This window comes from Solea senegalensis, linkage group LG11, assembly GCF_019176455.1.
Source record: "Solea senegalensis isolate Sse05_10M linkage group LG11, IFAPA_SoseM_1, whole genome shotgun sequence".
NCBI lineage: Eukaryota > Metazoa > Chordata > Actinopteri > Pleuronectiformes > Soleidae > Solea > Solea senegalensis.
The window spans coordinates 3,214,191-3,233,184 of record NC_058031.1 but is presented as its reverse complement, the minus strand read 5'-3'; the positions used below and the strand labels follow the sequence as shown (position 1 = coordinate 3,233,184).

Sequence of the window (18,994 nt, the reverse complement as noted above, 5' to 3'; positions counted from 1 at the left end):
AGTGTCCCTCAGTAGTGGCCTGCCTTTCCCTAATCCAGCCTTAATTTCATCAGCTTCTGGGAAACTGACTCAAGTCCAGCTGTTAGATCTTCTAGATGTTAGTGTGTGTGTGTGTGTGTGTGTTGGAAGGACATTTCTATTGAAGGGAGATGGATGAAAAGAGATGGTGGTAGGAATATTTCACTAAATACTAAGAAATACTGTTTAAAAAAATACTCACTGTCCACTTTATTAGGTACCTATGCATCAAGGCATCAAGGATACATTTCTGCCCATAGAACTGCTGCTCACTGGTTATTATCTGTTTGTTTTTTTTTAAAACCCCAGAGACGGTTGTGCTTGAAAATCCCAGTAGATCAGCAGTTTCTGAAATACTCAGACCAGCCCGTCTGGCACCGACAGCCACGCCATGTTCAAAGTCATTTAAATCACCATTCTTACACATTCGGACGCTAGACGTCGCCTTCTTGACCGCGTCTACATGTCGCAAGTCGCTGCCGTCCGATTGGCTGAAGCCTGAAAACAACATGGGTCACGTATCACATATTTTTTCCCTATATCACAAACGGCTGCAGCTGCTTGGCAATTCCATTTAGTGTCTCCTCATCTGGTATGCATCAGCAGTCACATCCTTCCTGGTGTGATGTTGGGAACTTTTCTTGGCTACCATGCTTGGCTTGGTCTGAACAAGAGGGGGCAGAGGGCCATGGCGCTTACTTAAATGCTTACTCAGTAGCAATGTTCTCAGCTGGTATAGGTCAGCTTTCAGTGGAAATGTAATAGGCTTTGGAAGGGTCACCGCTTTAAATAGTTTTGGGAAGTACACAGCTTAACGCCCCCCCTAGGTGTCAGGCACAGTTAAAGCTGCTGTAGGTAGGCATAATAAAAGGTGTTACTATCCAGTGAGCTTCTGCCTCGGGGCGCTATCTAATGTGTTCCAAGAAATGTAAAAGAATGCAGGAGGTTGTAGTGCCTCGAATGATCACTGTGGTACAATTCTGTGATAAGACCACAGATGTCCAGAGAGACTGGATTCTGCAGTCTGGTGAACTTCAAAGCTGATAATGTTTTCATTTGATCAATTATAATGGTGGAGAGAATTATCTCCTTGGTTCTCCCTTGAGAAGTAATTCACTTTTTCTTCATAAAAGGGGGTGAAACTACAGAGAGGAAGTCTACAGAGCTGTGAATGTAAGTATGAAATCCCTTAATACAATTAAATCTAAGCTTTAAACTCCCCCCCCCACCCACCCCTTGCGTAGCATAGGTTTTAGGTGGTTGGAGCTGAGTGGGTTTGTGTTTGCTTTCATGATCATGGACAGTGGAGGCAGAATCTCCCAAAAGCGCTTCCATGTGCACCACATTTAAAGCAACAACTTCTTCTAACCTTAAAATAACAGCTTCCAAATCACTTTTAATGGGTCACTGACTCGTAAAAAAGGGGAGAATGGGGCCTTTTTAATTCCCACTCTGCACCCGGACCTGCTTTCATGGCGTGTTCGCTGCAGCTACAGCGACAGCACGAACCACAGAAGTGACATCGTGTTGCTTCCAGGGTGTTTCAAGAGAGTTTGGGGAAAAGGGACCAAACATTGAACCAAACTAGATCGAGCTAGTGGAATGATCGGACCCAGTTAGGGGACTTTTCACCATAGTGTAGCTGCGGTCACCTGTACTAAACAAATAATGACATTTAAAGGTACATTTTGTAAGAGCGGTATCACATTAAGTCAAAAATGACTGGGTTGTATCACTAAAGATCAACAGAGTTGGGTTTATTTTACAATTTAGAATTGCAGGTATGTCCTACAGTCTCTGTTTATGGTTTAGTTTGGTGTTTTTCATATTAATCCACACTGGTTTGCCAGGAGTGTTATTCAGACACAGGGAGCTGCGTTTGTGGGTCACAAATGTCGACCATTACCCAACTGTTTGTTCTTCAGTGTACATATTCAAACTCTAGAGGTTGATATTGTACATATTTTACAGACATCACCTCTGAGAGCTTCTTCACCAAACGCCATTGCTGCGGACTAATGTAATGAGTTGTTACTGGGGCCCCCGAGCAGACCTGTTTGGCCTCTTGTTGCAGCGCCCCTGCTAACCATTCCGCACTCAAACATATTTACACATCACATAAACTGTAGAATTAATAGCACACCTTGAGTGGATTTGTGACATTACCTGATATTACAACTGCCCCTCGACAATTTTACTATACACCATATAATATTTGAACGTACTGAGAGTATTTATTGCCACAAGCGAGGCGGTCTAACCCAGCTCAGAGCTGCAGCTCAGCCTCAGCAGACACGCCGTTTAACTGCGGCCTGGAAAGTCTTTACAAGGCACAGGTGGGAAGTCACTTTCACCACATTTCATTTGGGTCCTAATTTCCCATGGTGCAACACCCCCCGTGGAGCCACAGTGCCTTGTCTTTGCTGGTTTACTTTAAAGTCTTCCTTGCTTTACCTTCACATGGAAGGTCCACTTTATCCTCATGAGGGTCATGGGGGCCACTGGTGCTGATCGCAGGCGGGCAGGTCGGAGACAAACAATTAACCTATGGTCTATTTGGAGTGACCAATTTGTCTAATCCCCAAACCTGCATGTTTTTTTGGACTGTGGAAGGGAACCGGAGAACCCGGAGAAAACCCCCCCACCACACACACACACACACGGGGAGAACATGCAAACTTCATGCAGAGGGCAAGAGTGCTAACCACTACTTTAACAACAGTTTTAATTTAGTTTAGTTTAAACCTTTAACTTGTTGCAAGAACTTCTTAGAAGTCTTTGCAAAATCACTCATGGAATGAAGATTTACAGGCCTGAGCCGTGCACTACGTCAATCTAGATTGCCCCCCGCTCCACCTCTGAGATCTAACAAAGGCCGAGGCCACATCCACCTGTTTAAACAAAGACAGACGAAGAGCGGAGCAATGTCTCACACAATGGACAGATAACATTAACACCTGCTGTTTTAAGAGGCCCGAGAAGACAATGATGTCACCATCACAATTGGTTTTAATGAAGAATATCAAGGCTGTGCAATCATCAAAAGAGCTGAGGCAAGAATGACTTCACTCCGCTCCGGGGGAAAATAACAAACACGGCACATTTTGCACATTTAAACTTCAAAATTAAATTCAATATTCCACGTGTGGAATGGAGAGCGTGCCCATTAGGTAGATTATCGTGAGACTGGAGTGGACGTGGGCAATTGCTAGTGGCATAAGTCACCATTCAAACATGCATGAATGAGGAATTACAACAGCGTGGGGTGCAATTACTTCTCCCAAATAAGTGCGTGTCAGATGACATTATCTCGCGGGCTGTGAGCCATTACTGCGCCGAGGCTTTCTAACCCCACAGGAGTGAGGAGAGGTCAACTACTGTGGGGGGAAACATGCCATTTGGTCTCTGCCTGCAACATTAGGACATCTCTCTGGAGCGGAGAGGGAGGGCGTGGACCGTTCAGCGAGGCATTGAGGCACTTTAGAACTCATTTCAGAGGGGTTTTTCTTTTCTTTTTTTTTTTAAATCATCGCATGATTTATTTAGAAAGTACAAAATCCATTAGTGAAATCAGCGTCTACGTCGTAGCTGTTGAAGCGACACGTTCTGAAGTCGTCCAGTGTGTGACGACAGACGTGTTACTGCAGGTGGTCATGGGTAATGTGTGTGTGTGTCACTTAAGCAACATCTGCTGAAGAAAGACCTTAAATTGCTTTGATGATTTTACTATCTTGCCATTCTGCAGTTCAGCAGCTGGCTAAAAGGGATAGTTCATGTTTTTTTTTTACGAGGTATTCATGCACTATCAACACTTCCACTGTCGTTTCCATGGACCAGGCACAAAAAAACAGCTGATTTCTGACAATTAACAAAAGGCTCCTCTAGAGTAGTGTTTGCTGCTTTATCTCACTGTTGGACAGCCTTTTCCGGCTGGAAACCAAAGTTTGTAAACAGCTCAATTTCCTGAACTAAAGTCCATAGAGAAAATCAATGTTTTGAGCTCGCAGCCACACAGGAGGCTGCTCCACTACTGCTGCCTCGTTTGGTGAGTTTATATCACTTAAGAAAATCCCAATGAAGGATTTCAAACCCCGGAGTCAGGAGATAACACATTTGGACTTAACGATGGAGGCAGCAGCGTTAGTAACATTTGCTGTGTGCTGTGATGTAAAAAAAAATGCAGGTTTTCCTCTGTGGACTTTGCTGCAGTAGTAAGGGGTAAACAAACTTCAGGTTTTTTTTGGAGATATCATGGATTTAAGTGAAGTGGTTAGTGCCAGCAGCCATGTTTTCAGGGGCAGCGAGTGTCACTGTCGGTGTTGATAATGTGTCAATACCACACACAAGCCCTGAACTGTCCCTTTAAGAGCAGGGCTGTAGAGAAAAGTGATAACAGCTACTTAAGGGATAACGCGACCACTTAAGTCATGTATCTAGGTTATCAATGATCACATGAGTGGCTACAATTTTGGCTTAATCAGCAATTGAAATTGTGATTTTTTTTTGAACACATGAGAACACAAGTTTAACGTCAGAAAGTTCTGAATGAACCACAGTTTTACACAATATTCATTCAAGGACTTCAGCTGAATTTTGAACAATAGTTTAAGATCAAACATTTCATTCACTAAACACAGACATTTACGGATCTTCGTGACGAGTGACTTGTGCATGAATGAACAAAAAAAGAGCCAATAATGGGACCAGTGACCACCTCTGTCATTGATTAGTCAAGGGAGACCCCTAAAACAAAGTGGTCAGTGGCCGTGGTGCCCCCTTCTGTCTGTCTGATCTGTCTATTTATGCACTGAGGCTGCTTTTTGTCTTCGGTATTCATCAAACACATCAGATAGTAAATTGAAAATGTTAACTTTAGTCTATTCATAGCACTTGTGTACAATTAAACCACCAAACGCTGAGGTTGGCGTCCATTTGGCAGTTAAGGGGGAAAGTTAAGAGAGACTGAGCGGCTGAACTTCTTACTGCTTTGAAATGAACTTTAACGTTGTCTGCTCCGACCCGCTCCACTTGTATTTTATTGGTGATATTGGACAAAATCCAGAAAAAGGGGACATTTCTCTGGTTTTTCCTGCATCTTGACCACATTGGACTGGGTCCAGATCCACAATCTCTATATTTAGAATGGTCAAACCTGGACTGTACCACCCCAGAGAAGCTGAAGATTCTTTAAAACACTGTTTCTGATTTGAGAATCATTTACCTATTTGTGAAAATGGGGACATTTCTGTGATTTTTTTACATCTAGACCAGGTCCAGATCAATAACCTGTAGACTTCACAAACCTGGATATAGTCCCAGAGAGGCTGTAATTTGTGAAAATGCAAAAAATAAAATAAAAAAGGGACTTTTCAATGGTTTTTCTGCATCTAGACCACATTAGACCAGGTTCATATCAAAATGCCAATGCCTAATAAAGTCGTTTTTATTACTTTGGCAGGAGATCAGCCTATAATAATGGTGAAAGTAGTAGATATTGTAAAAGGATTATTAAAAGACACGATCATTGCGTCACCACTGTCATTTTTCTAAGATAAGACACTCACAGCACTTATTTTCCACTTACGTCGCTGCATGTTAAGTCATTTCTCGTAGAATGGATGATTACAAAGCAGGGGGAAAAAAAGGGGGTGGGTGGCGCGGGGTGGGGGGGGAACAGGAGTCCTTTCGAAAGAATTGGATGTCATGCAGTGGAAGTCTGGAAGTCTGTCCCGCCCTCCCTCTCCCCGCGAGGGCGCTTCCACCACTCCAGCCTCCCAAAGTCGCAGTCAGGACACAAACTTTACGCACGACTTTTCTTCAGGAGCTCACCGGCACTGAAGGATCACAGACGCAAGGTAGGAATGTGGCTTTGATAGATTTGATTTAGATTTATTTATCTATTTATTTATTTATTTATTTATGTTAAAAAGAAGAGGGAGAGACTCTGAATGGACATCATTAATATATTTGTCTGAGGCTATTTCGATGTCCACTTGGCAGGTCCGACGGGACAGTATGTATAAATTTAGACTGCACAGTGCTGCGTGATCTGGATTATTTTTGAGTTCGAATCATGTTTATTATTTGACATGTTGTTGTTGTTGTTGTGGGTGTCGCCTCTGGTCGCGTCATGACAACACGGTGAATGAAATAAATCATGTGGACTCCATTTCCACAAATATGTGCGTAATAAGTTCAAAATGTTCGCTGGAATAATTCACCGGTGTGATCATGACGCATCATTAAATGCTGAAGTGAACACATGCAACAGGCAATAAAATACGCAGGGATTTGACGTTTCAGCGTAGTCGGTGCCCGGGGACAGTGTTTTTTGGGGGGGTTTTTTGCACGTGCGCGTGTCCCCGTGCGTAAAAGGATAAAGGTCAGAGGACCTTACATTGATTTACAGTCGTTTCATGGAGACTTTCTCTAACCCTAACCTCATCCTCACCATATACAACATGCCCTCACCTTAAATACAGTCACTGACATGATAAGGACTTGTGACTGTGTACCAGACCGCACAACAGGAGTAGTTAAAACCCTAATCTGAACCGCCACCACTGTTCGGATCTTAGCCCTAAACTTATCCAGTTCTTCACAAAATAGGTTCTGCCTCAAAAAGGAGCAGGTTTTTGGTCTCCATGAGGACTACACTGGTCCTGGCAATGTCAGTGTTTATGCAGGAAAGTACACACAGTTGCTGTTTGAAATACTTTGCAACACTTTCCCTGAACTGAAAGCTGTACAAACAACCAAAAAACACTCTTTTTTTTTCATTCACAAGGAAACAGAAACTTTACATGTTTCTGGTTTGGGGGGTTCATGTTCTGTGTTAAATGCTGTGAATGTTATACCAAAACATAAACAGTGAGTTTGGAGTTGTGGTGTTTTATGGCAGCACTGTGAAGGAGAAAAAAACACAAAACCCTGCAGGACCTGGTGAAATGATTTTGTGCCCACAGCACACAAAGACATCATTGATTCTGCTGCACGGAGCTGCGGTGCACTTTGTGTTTTGTGGCTTCGCCTGGATTAAAACAGAAGGCAGAAATACAGATGTTTGCTTTCATGACCCGTGCCCCCATTGTGGTGCCCTCTTGGTTTTTATTTTTACTTTAAATTAGAGGCAGCGTGTTTCGCTGAGCAAATTGAATTAGATTCCCCTTATTTTCTCGCCGCACAATCTGGCACATTGACTGAAAGTCGTTGCCTTTTAAGTCACACCCGTGGATTTGTAGGTGCTGTGTGCTAAAGCAGGATCTCCACACAACTATGGGCTGTTTCTCGTGAAGAAATCAAAAAAAATCATTCTGTATACAGCTGCAGCTCTTTGCTGGGAAGCTTGTCAAAGTGTTTAGAAACTTCCCTGGGAAATGTCTAAAGTTTATCATAAAGATTTTGATTTCAGGGATTTCATCCCTTGTGCAAAAGAGGAAGGGGGGAAAAAAGTCAAGAGAAGTCAAATAGAAAACATTTGGTTTTCAGTGATTTGAAATCACACGGTTCATTCTCAGATGAAGTCTGCCATGTTTTGGTTTCTGTGAGTGACATGTAGACGGTGTAGCTACGTGACCTTCAGCAAATGTGTTTAGACTTTCTAAATGATTACGAGACAGATTTGCTCACGATAACAATACATTTACATGAAATCGTGTCTCTTTCCGTAACGGAAACCGCTTGTGCTCCATCGGCTACTTCTTTACACTGAGAAGTCACCGTGTTGCACAATCGCTCTGTGAAAGCAGACAATTTAATTGGAATTTTATGAGACTTAATCCACATAAGCAGGTTTTATGCTCGGCACAATGTGGCAAAGTATGACATTGTTCTAGAAGGGAGGGTCTGTTATTTCATAGCTGGGTTTTTTTCTCTCTCCAACAAATGACAATTTTTGTTGCGTTATTATTGTACATTTTTCCCTCAGTCAGCTTGACTTTTAGCCAAATTTCCATTCATGTGCAATCAAACAGAAATCACAGCTTTTCTTTGCCTGTGGTGCCAAACAAGTAGGCACGGAAAATGCGCTTTTGGCAGCTGGACAAACTTAAGCAGACAGGTTATTAAGTTAAAACACGTGTTTTGATTGAACGAGCTGAATCATTAACCACTGTTTACTTTCACAGGCACAAAGACACAACATTCTGTTCTCACCTGGAGTTCAATTGAGCCTGAAGACAAGTTTACTGAAGAACTAACTTGGAATACTTTTTTTTTTTGTTAAATACAAAAATGAACGTTCAAAAGGCAGCGTTGTTTGTGAGTTGGGCGATTCTGTGCGCCGACGTCTGTCTGAGCCAGAGAGACTGCGCAGGTGTGGACTGTCCTGCTCTTCAGAACTGCATCGAAACCGTTTCAGAAAAGGGCGCCTGCTGCACCACCTGTAAGCAGAGAGGCTGCACCTGCGAGGGTTACCAGTACTATGACTGCGTCCGGGCAGGGTTCCGGAAGGGGAAAGTCCCAGAGAGGGAGTCTTACTTTGTGGATTTCGGAAGCACGGAATGCTCCTGTCCCCAGGGAGGAGGCAAAATAGGCTGCCGGTTTATTCCGTGCCCTGAAATTCCCCCCAACTGCATTGATATTTTACAACCTGCAGACGGCTGCATGCAGTGCGGGCGAATTGGCTGCGTGCACGGCAGCAAGAAATATGAAGCGGGACACTCCTTTCAGATGGAACAGTGCCAGGTTTGCCACTGTCCGAATGAAGGTGGAAAGTTAACGTGTTCACCCATCTCTGGCTGCGACCTCCGAAAGGTCAATAACCCAACATGGGTGAGAAAGACAGAAAACAACAACCCTTCGAGGGACATTAACGGTCGCCACAGCGGCCAACAAACAAGGCCCGTAGAACCCTTTCCCAAGCTGGCAGCGGGGAAAACTCTACCGCTGTATAAGCAGGACCCACCCAGTTTTGGCACAGAGGATTATGACTACACACTTGCAGAACCGACATCTCCCACAATCCCAGATCTGGCCCAGCCACTGGAATCTACTACAGTACCACCAGCTCACCCCGAGTCAAGTTCCACGTCCTTCAGCTCTCATGATGACAGGAGACATGAAATGAGAGAAAAACAACAAAACCAGAATCCAGCGAGGAGCAGCGAGGAGGATGAAGTCACTCATAACGCTGGTCCAACCACCGCAGGGGCCCAGACCAAAAAAACACCGCTGCTAACAACTACTAGTAGCGCACAGACGGCGACCACAGAGAACCACAGGCTGCTGCAGGAAATTAGTCAAACGACCAGTAGACATAACAGTGACGGGCACAGAGCGGTGCAGGACGCCGTGAGAGACGCAGCACACGCCGCACACGCCAACAAAACTGGCAGGCACTTCAGCCATCACAAACGCAGCGACGGTCACGCCGCAAATCACGACAGCTCCCACTCCGGCACTCACAGGGGACATGTGGAGCAAAAGCAGACGCTCGGTAGAGAGGAGCAGGCCTCCTACCCCACCGTCCAGTTCCGTCCCACACACAGAGCCCCGGTCAGGATGAAAGAGGAGGGTGAGCAGCCTCTACGACAGCCCCAGACCCTCCACAACTACCAGTCCCAGGATGTGGAGGGAGACGCACGAGGTAAGAGCTGCGACAAACTGTGATCAGCAGGTTCCAAACTCTTTTTGTGGACCAAAATAAAATCAGATCCACTTATGTCAACACCCTCTATACTTAGACCCTTAGTTAGACCAACAGAGGAGGGAACCCTTTAAAGCAGAGGGTGTCAAACGTCAATAGTGATCGTGAATTTGTCCTTTTTTTTACCTTTTTACACACACACACACACACAAGCCAGGTGCAGGAGCAGTGGACAGCACATAACTGCGCCCGGGGGGAACAATGGGGGATTGGGTGCCTTGCTCAGGGGCACCCCAGGCCCTGGCCGTCCCGTGATTCTCTCTGTGACATCACAATCAGTACAACACACTCTGTCCTTTGACCCTTTAGTTAGACCCCTGAGGATCAACAGAGGAGGGAACCCTTTAAGGCAGGGTTGTCAAACATACGGCTTCACGGGCCATAATTGGCACACCAGAGGGTCAAATCTGGCCCTGAGGATGAATTTCTTAGATACCTGTGGCTAAATGTATCATGTCTTTGTAGAGCCACTGTGATCTGACTGGTGTAACCCTGACGCTAATGTGTAACTGGTAAATTTCATATAATGTTTTGCAAAAACATACTTCATTAAATGTAAAACAAAGGGAAAATATAGCTTGTTTATAGGTTATTATGCTATTATTTTAGCAGTCTGGCCCACTTGAGATCAAATTGCGCTGTATGTGACCCCTGAACTACAATGAAGTTGACACCCCTGCTTTAAAGTTTGGATAAATCCATGGAAAAACAACCAGAAAGGACAGTAATCATAGTATGTGATGATGTACTGACTACAGTACACATTAGGGTTGAGCTGCTATGATTCGCAGTAATGACATTGGTCCAATACTGGCCACAAATCATAGGATCTGTTATAGGAGAAAAAGAAAGAATGATGTATGTAAAATATCAGCAGAAGTGTCTTATTAACATCTAAGCTGTTTAAAAGAGGCAAAGGACTGATATCAAGGTTGTGGTAAAGGTATCATTGTCACTATCCGGTACAAATAAAAGTGATCATGAGTCACTCTGAGTAGGTCAAGGTCAAGGTCAAATTTATTTGAAAATGGTGATATGAGGCCGGTCATCTTCCTCTCCCTCCTCTCACATCCTGTCTTTTCAGGAGAAATTCATAATCGCTCTATTCAAGCTGGCGGCGGTCCAGGAACAACAATTGAATGCAAAGTCTGTTTTCTCTGGATAACATTTATCTCTCCTCTCAATAAAGCAGAGAGGAGAGAACAACTAGACTTAGCATGTTTCCGTTTCTCCGCAGGTGCGTAAACAAGTGAGACTCGGACATGTCATTCCGAAATGTGACGTTTTATACTGTAGACAAATGCTGCTGCTTCATTTAAAAAGTAGATTCTTCTTCTTCTTCTTCTTTTTTATTTCACCTGGAAGTTACAAAACATCTTACACCACATCAATGACAACACAATCAGATTAATAATGAGGATGAAAAGTGCATAATAAAGAGATCAGCAATAATGACAAAGTAGGTAATCATAATCTTTTAGCCCGATGTGATATAAGATATAAGATTAGGATTTTATTTTTGGAGAACTCTCTTACCTTAACCTACTTTACAGCCTATGATTTCTGTTGAGACCTGCCACGTCTTTTCTTTCCTTTCAGCACCGGGGTCAACATAGGTATGCATAGAATATATGCAGAATGCATCTGTAAGGGGTTTCTGTGTCAGTGAACTTCAGACGCTGAGAATATGTGTTTAAAACAAACCCTTAGTTACATGTACACACATTAAAATGTCTGTTACATTCAAATGATTTCCTCTAGTTCTCATCATGCCGATGAAGCCGATCAGCTGCACAGAGGAGGTGATTTGTTTAATGTCGAGACTGACGGAGGCAACAGCAGCACCGTGCTAGTGAAATGAGACGCTGATGAAGTTTCCCTCCCTGCGCTGCCGGTGTATGGTGTAAACACACACTTGCTTCCTCAGTCAGGCCTGATAGTTTTGCTTGACACAGGTTAAGGTCATCATTTATTCATTATTACATCAACAACAACAACAAAATCATACAAAGTTACACAGTGCAGCTTGAAAGAAGACGAGTGTCAGTTCAAGTCTGGATAAAAGTCTCTCGTCTTGTAAAGAAATGTATTTATTCAGTGCAAAAACAACAGCTATTCTACATCATAGATGCATTAGGAGTGAATCCAGCAATGACCTTGAACTCTGCTGTTGCTGCTTCTCCGTGCGCGTGTCAAAGGTCAAAGTGAAGCCTCTCCAAAGCAGCGACATGTTCACACAGCTCCGGCTGATAAGAGCCCCGACTAACGCCTGCTCTCCACACTTTTAGCCGACTACGACAAAGTGATCTGAAAGAATGATATGGAGCTGCATTTTTCTTTAAATATAGATGATTTTACCTATCAGGCAGCAACTCCCTCTCTTGTTTTGCCCGCTCTCTTCCCAGCCAGACACGGCGTGTGTGCTCAGAAGGGGGGGATGGGATTGTTTAGGCTTTCTGATGCTGGGCTGGACGTGGTATAGGATTTCTTGGGGGGGGTTGTACCTGTGAGCAGCATAATACCCATGTGATGAATGAGAGCACTGTTGTGGCTTGATTGCCAGACGCTACTCGCTGCTCCCCCATGAGCCAATGTGATTACCTGTCTCCCGTGAGGCCGCTGGTTTCCCAATCTTCCTAGTAATCACCTCATCTTGAAGAACACCTCCACGTACACACGCTCCTCTCACTAACTTCCCCTCCCCAGTTGACCAAACACCAACCGCGGTGTCGAAGGCAAACTATTAGATGGGTATAAGTTGATTTAGCACATGTCTGAAGGATAATTACCATCCCCGGGCGCTTGTTTTTTATCAACAGCTGCGCTGTCACGACATGCTGCACATGGGAGTGGACTGAGCAGATGTATAATTTTCCTGTAGGATGAAAAGGAGGGTGAATTCCAGAGCGAGGGCCGTGTGAGAGTTCACTCCTCGAGTGCCGCTGCCCGCGAGGATCGCCGCCGACAACACAGCTCACTCTGGTTAGTCTCAGGGGGCCTCTCAGGTCACTGCCAGGAAATGTTGTCGTTATCTCTCATCTGTAACGCGTCTACGCTAAAAAAACAAGCAACAAACGCCCGAGCCGCGTTTTACCCCGCTCTTATAAATAAATAGACAAAAAAAAAAACAAAAAAACATCTGCTCCAGAAGCAGAAAGCCGCTCATAAAAGAAACCCATAAGTAGAGGGAGATTGGTGATAAATTGGAACAAAAAAACAGACTTGCCTCTTCCACTTCTGCAATTAGCGTTCAGGCAGATGTTTTCAGACTTACAACACAAGGAGTCACTGGTGTTTTCTCCTCCTCCAAATACCAAACACACTTTCTCATGAATATTATACTTATGCTCCACTGATATAACGATTCCTAATGCAGAAAACAGTGAATTTCTCAAATGGGGAACCTGAAAACCACCAATTAGGTCAGTGTTTTCATTCATCTGGTCCAGGATTCGTAAGTAAGTTGGACGGATCTCCTCTGGCAAGAACTGAGCAAATTTCCTGTGTTCTGGTGTGTGTGTGTGAACATACTCTGGAATATCTAAATGGAATCGTAAATCAATGGGAATCAGGCTCACATTACAGCACTGTGGAGCTCAATTAGTCTGAGGCATGAGGTGGAATATACCTCAGTAAGTTTATTATTTATCATGCAAAAAAAAAGAAAGTTAAATTGGCATGTTGCACAGCAGAAGCTTTATTTGTATATAGCACCTTTCATGCAAGGATTGTAGCTCAAAGTGCTTCACAATAAGAGGAAAATAAAATGTACAAAGCAAATACAGCAATAATTTAACTTTCAAGTAAAACAAAAGACGCAAATAAAACAGTAAAACACCACACGGGGTGGAATAAAATAGGAAAAGGTCAGAGTCAAGAGGTTAAAACTCCGTTTTGACTTTAAAATAAACTAAAAATGCAAATAAAACACCACACATAGTGGAATAAAAAGTTTTAAGCTCATCTCTCTGTGTTTCTCAGTATAGTGATTAGATCTTGTTGCCTCACACTGAGTGGACTGATTTGTTTTATGTCTAGACTGATGAAACCAGACGGCTGCAAACAGGTCGGAGTACCACCTGAAAACACCGCGAAAGGTTTCAGTGGCGAATTCTGCTTCTTATCCTTCAGCAGTTCGACAGGAAAACTGCTTCTTACCTCCGCCTGCCTCTGCACTGACACTGTATGGCTTCAAGAATCCAAACCTAAATCGCACAATAACTCAAAGCACCCACTGGTGACAAGCCCGGACAGTGTGTGTGTGTGTATGTGTGTGTGTGTGTGTTTTAGTGTTCCGTCCGTGTTATCTAACCACAAACAGGCGTAATTGAAACAGAGGTTGCTCTTAAAACCCATCAAAGACCAAAACGCGGACCCTCCGGGGCTTACGACGGCTAATAGTCCCGTAAGACAGTAAAAACTTACATCACACGACTGTCGGCTCTCAACGCACACAAAAAAAAAAAAAAGTTGTCGTCAATAATGGAGTTGGGGCGTTGGGGCATGAAGTCATGGCGATAGCGGGAGAGGCCTCCCTGTTATGTCACATGCAGCTGTTCTTCTGGGTAGTGATTATGTGTTTGAAATCTCTGAAAGAACTCGTGTCCAAGGTGAGAGGAGGATGGTGTCACTCACACTCACACACACACACACACACACACATTTGCACACCTATGTTTCTCAGGACGCTGCTTTGACTTTCGCTCATCGGGACGATCAAAGAACCTCAACTTTAATTTAACCACAGTTTAAATCTCTTAGCCCTGAACTGAGCTCGTTCTTCAAAAATGCGGCTCTGCCTCATTAGGACCAGGTTTTCCTCTCCGTGTTGACTGCTGGTCCTAAAAGCCAGAACAAATACAACAAATACAAGAACACACACACACACACACACACACGTTTGCACAGCTATTCTTGTTAGGAGACTTCCATTCAGCCAAACCCAAAGCCTCATCCCTAACCTTAACCATAACAAGTTTAAGCTGCAGAGCATAACTTTCAGTGATTGTTTCTTGTTGTTGTTGTTAAGCTCATTATAATCCCATCCTACTCAGATTCTACCATGAGGCTGTATTTCATGATTGAAAAAGACAGTTGTTTTTACTCTCACATACCCTTTTTTTCTGTTTGGCCTCAGAGAACAGAAATGATGTAACATAATCTGTATGCTGTGTTCTTCATCTGAAAACAGGTAATACTACCAGATTATTAGTCAGGCAAGAGAAGTGCGTATCCCATCAAATTACTAAAGGATCAGGTTTTTTGTTTTTATTTGTGGAGCAGAATAATTTCCCCCCTGAATCTTTTTGCGGGAGCTTCTTCTCTGTGTTTGCAGCCTCCATCTGTCTTCACCTAAAACGTATTACCTGTCAGTCGCCGGGCCACGTGGGGTTTGTGCTGGGGCTTAAAAAAAGGCTAAATGAGCATCAGAAGAGCTCATTGGACAATGGTGTGAATGTGAAAGCCTAACCTTGACTTTACCACCACATTTTAATCCTAACTTTAATCAGACTTTAACCTCAGGCTTTGGTCCCCCATGAGGACAAGGTCAGTGAAAAGTCCAAGGAAAAAGGCCTGAAAAGAGGGAACAAATTTGCACACACACACACCCGTACATTCCTTTAAGCTTTCAGCATCAATCATCATGTTGGACGTGAGTTTGTGTTCTCGGGACCCTTGGCTTGTGCCTGTCTTTTCTCCGGCCCACCTGTATTGTAAATCACTGCCAAGTGCACAAAGGAAAAAAACAAGACACCCGAGCTTTGATTCGTGGCAACACGCCGCGCTGTGACACCTCCAGACATGTTCCGAGTTGCCCTTCGCGTTGTTACTCTCGCTCCGAGTCGCCAGAATCATCTGGTGTTAATTCACGTCTAACGGCGCTGATGTTATGGCTGAGACAGAACAGAGTATGGACGCATGAGGCAGCGGGACATGAACAGTCTCTTTTTGTGGACACTTGTTGGACAACATGGCTGCCAGAAAGGATATATACCAGGGGTGTCAAACATACGGCTCGCAGGGCAGAACTGGCCCACCAGAGAGTCCAATCCGGCCCTCGGGATGAATTTGTGAAAATGTCACTTTGTGATTTGAATTTAATCATGTAATTGTAATGGGACATATGATATTTTTTCAGTTCCAGGATCCACTGAGATGTTGAAGTTGTGAATGATAAACTTATTTTTGGTGTTTTGTAAAAAGACACATTATAGAAGGTAAAAACATGCTATTATTTTACTGCTCTGGTCCACTTGAGATCAAACTGCGCTGCATGTGGCCCCTGAACTAAAATGAGTTTGACACCGCTGCCTTATACAACAGCTTAGACGTCACCCAGCCTATTCAAATGGCGGCCCGTGGGCCACATGTGGCCCATTGCCAACTTCATAGTGGCCCAGCTTATGAGAAACACTGAGAAAAAAAACTAGAAAACTTTCCTACGTACACACATTCCCACAGTATTCTGACAGATTTGATGGCGTTGAAAGTTCTTTGTGGCAACTTTGAGATGTTTGTGGGTCGTATACGACGTGTTTGTCTCATTTCAAAGAGAAACAAACGCTGGTACCGTGCATCTTCTTGGATTACATGCACTTTTCGATGCGCACGAGATGACAAACACATTTATTTTTGATTTCAAATAGTCACAGCTAATACTCTGCACATGTACAAAGGACAGGTACGACCAAAATAATTCTATTTTTAATGCACATTTTAAAATGTGTATTAAAAATGCTGAGTTTGTAATAGAATATTCCCGTCTTAGACAATGCTTGCCACTTTATCTCGCAGTTAAACAGCCCTTTCTGGCTAGAAATTGAAAACTGTTGACTACACGCTCTCCCGAACCAAATTCCAAAAAGAAAATCTATGTTTGTGCTGTGACGTAAAATCGCTGATTTTCTCAGTGGACTTTGGTGTGAGGAGAGAAGTTTACAGTTAACCTTTAAGTTTCCAGCCAGAAGAGGCTCTGTGATGGCTGCTACAACACATTTTAAGGTAGTGTAGACTTAAGCATGTGTACATTGTAATCAGCACTGTCTGTCTCTCAGGAGGTTCTGTAAAAACAGGCTGTTAATATATCAAAATATGCCCAAACCATCTATCAGACAGTAAATGCAATATAGCAATATGGGCGGTGCATTTCAGAGAAGGAGAGATTCCCCGGAGACGTCGTATTATCTCACATTCGGGACGACCACATGGAGAAAATGAGTAGGAAGCGAAAGGATCTGGATGAATGATTGTGCTCTCCGTGTTGTTATATACATTCACTGGGGTTCAAAGGCGCTTGTTTGGCTGGAGCTATGTGTCATTGTTGAGGATCAGATGAAGCACAGTGGAGAACAGGGGAACATGCTTTGATCTGTGTGTGTGTGTGTAAGTCAGTCAAGAAAGGACACGTGGATGTTGAGATTGATGTTGCACCAGTGTGGTGTTCCCCTTCAGAGGGACAGCTTTTATTAGAAATCAATTAAAGAAATCGTCTTTTTCGCGTCATTAGCAGCATGAGTCAGTTGGTCTAGACTGAACTATACTGTAGTATCTTTAAATTTGGCTCTCATAAGCTTTAATTCTAAAGGGGACAGGACTTTTCAGCATTTCAGAGGAGACGAGCCAGCCGAGTGCGTAACGTTGTCCAAGTCCCTTATTAAGACATGTTTGTGTTGGAGCGCAATTCCCAGATTTTAGTTGCGTTTTAATTTCCCAACTGGTTTAATGGATCAAATTGTTTTTACGTTTTCCCTTTTTAAAAGTGATGTTTTTCTGCACTTACTATAATGTTGATGTAATCATTTTGCTCTGTGAACACAGCGTGTTATTGTATTATAAAGTGTATAAAGTGTAAAGGATTATAATACAGCAATATTCATTGTCCCCGCTAGGATTAGGCAAAATTGGACACTCTAAATTGAAAAAGTAGACTGTAGATGGTTCTGTATTGTTTCTGTGGACAGTTATATCAGGCAGACTTTGTTTCAAGCAGAGTATTTCATTTAAATAAATACACAGGCGTGATGCACCACTAGGCTGCTTTGGTTTTAGGACCCGGTTTTGGTCTCCACGTTGACTACTCGTCCTAACTGGTTATACACGGTTACCAAATGTGACTTTCACATACTGTGCCCCCTCAAAGACATTGCTATACTAAAGGGGTTAAAAGTTATGCACTGTTGTACATAAATAGAATTTAGAAAGGGAAATAAACAAGCGAGGGTGAGCTGGTGACTAAATGTTAAAATGGTAAATGTGTGTGTGAACTTCTCTCGGGTTTTGAAGGAAACTAAGTTTAATTTCCTGGTAAACTGAAGCAGGATTAAATTGTCAGTCTGTAGAATTATCTATATGTTTGTCTTTTCTGTCACTTTGCAGATGTGCTACACCTGGAAACCCCAGATTAAAGAACAAACTTTCTTCTTCTTCTTCTTCAGGTCGTGAAATAGATGAATAAATCAAGCCAGTGATGACCTTATACATTCTCTACTACGTCTGCTTTTAAAGAAACGGCTCCAGTTAATTTAAAGTTAAAAGGCAACAACATATAGCGTTGACAAATTATGAAAAGTCATGGGTGTCAAGGGTTGTGTCTCTGTTACAGTACAACAGGCGCCACAAATCAACGCTGGAATGCACTGGCCTGGTTTTTGAAGGAGCACATATTTGTTTCCCCTTTCAAATGTGCTTTTTTCTCCGTCAGCTCGTTGGACCACTTTGTAATTGAGTGCTAATGTGTTTCTCTCAGCTCCGGCTCTGATCGGCCAGGACGGAACTAAAACTTTTACGCGTTTCCTCGTCCCGCCAAAGAAAGTGAGCGCAGAGTCACAGAGTCTGAAAGGGAAAAAATACAAAACACCGATTGTACTTGCTATTCTCAGCATGCGGCCACCGAAATCCACCTCGAAGTCTATTTCTTGCGAGACAAGTGTTCCACGACGGACGAGATTTGGTCGCGCTTCAAATATCCCGTAACCGGATTTTACGGCCCTTCGCTGATGGGATTTTCTGATGTTGTGGTCGTCCTGTTCCAGCTCGGTTCACTTTGTAACCATTATTTAATGTGATTCCTCTGTGAAACACTGGCCTTTACTGAGTGCAGATGAAATCTGGATGTGGGTGTTTCGGTTTCGTTCCAGTGTCTGCCAAGGAGCTGGTGAAGACCTGCTGTGAGACGGGGGAGAAGTGGGCCTCGGCTAATGGACACTGCGGCGACATGGAGCCGCCCACAAAAGACAGACACTCCATCTGCTGGTAGGGTCATCATTAAACATCAAACTCATTCTTCTACTTTAGCTTTAACCTTAATTCCTCTTCTGTTGTCGTCGGTGA

General features: G+C 43.5%; 1 protein-coding gene across 1 annotated transcript in view; it reads left to right on the top strand.

Moving 5' to 3' along the window:
- The first annotated feature begins 5,764 nt into the window (after nucleotides 1-5,764).
- LOC122777689 (fibulin-2-like) overlaps nucleotides 5,765-18,994 on the top strand; it is a 30,946-nt gene continuing 17,716 nt past the window's right edge. Inside the window, exons 1-3 of the mRNA XM_044039085.1 lie at nucleotides 5,765-5,873; nucleotides 8,145-9,604; nucleotides 18,802-18,916. Of these exons, the coding sequence (XP_043895020.1) occupies nucleotides 8,251-9,604; nucleotides 18,802-18,916 (1,469 nt within the window). The 5' untranslated portion in view covers nucleotides 5,765-5,873; nucleotides 8,145-8,250. The remainder of the gene's footprint in view (nucleotides 5,874-8,144; nucleotides 9,605-18,801; nucleotides 18,917-18,994) is intronic.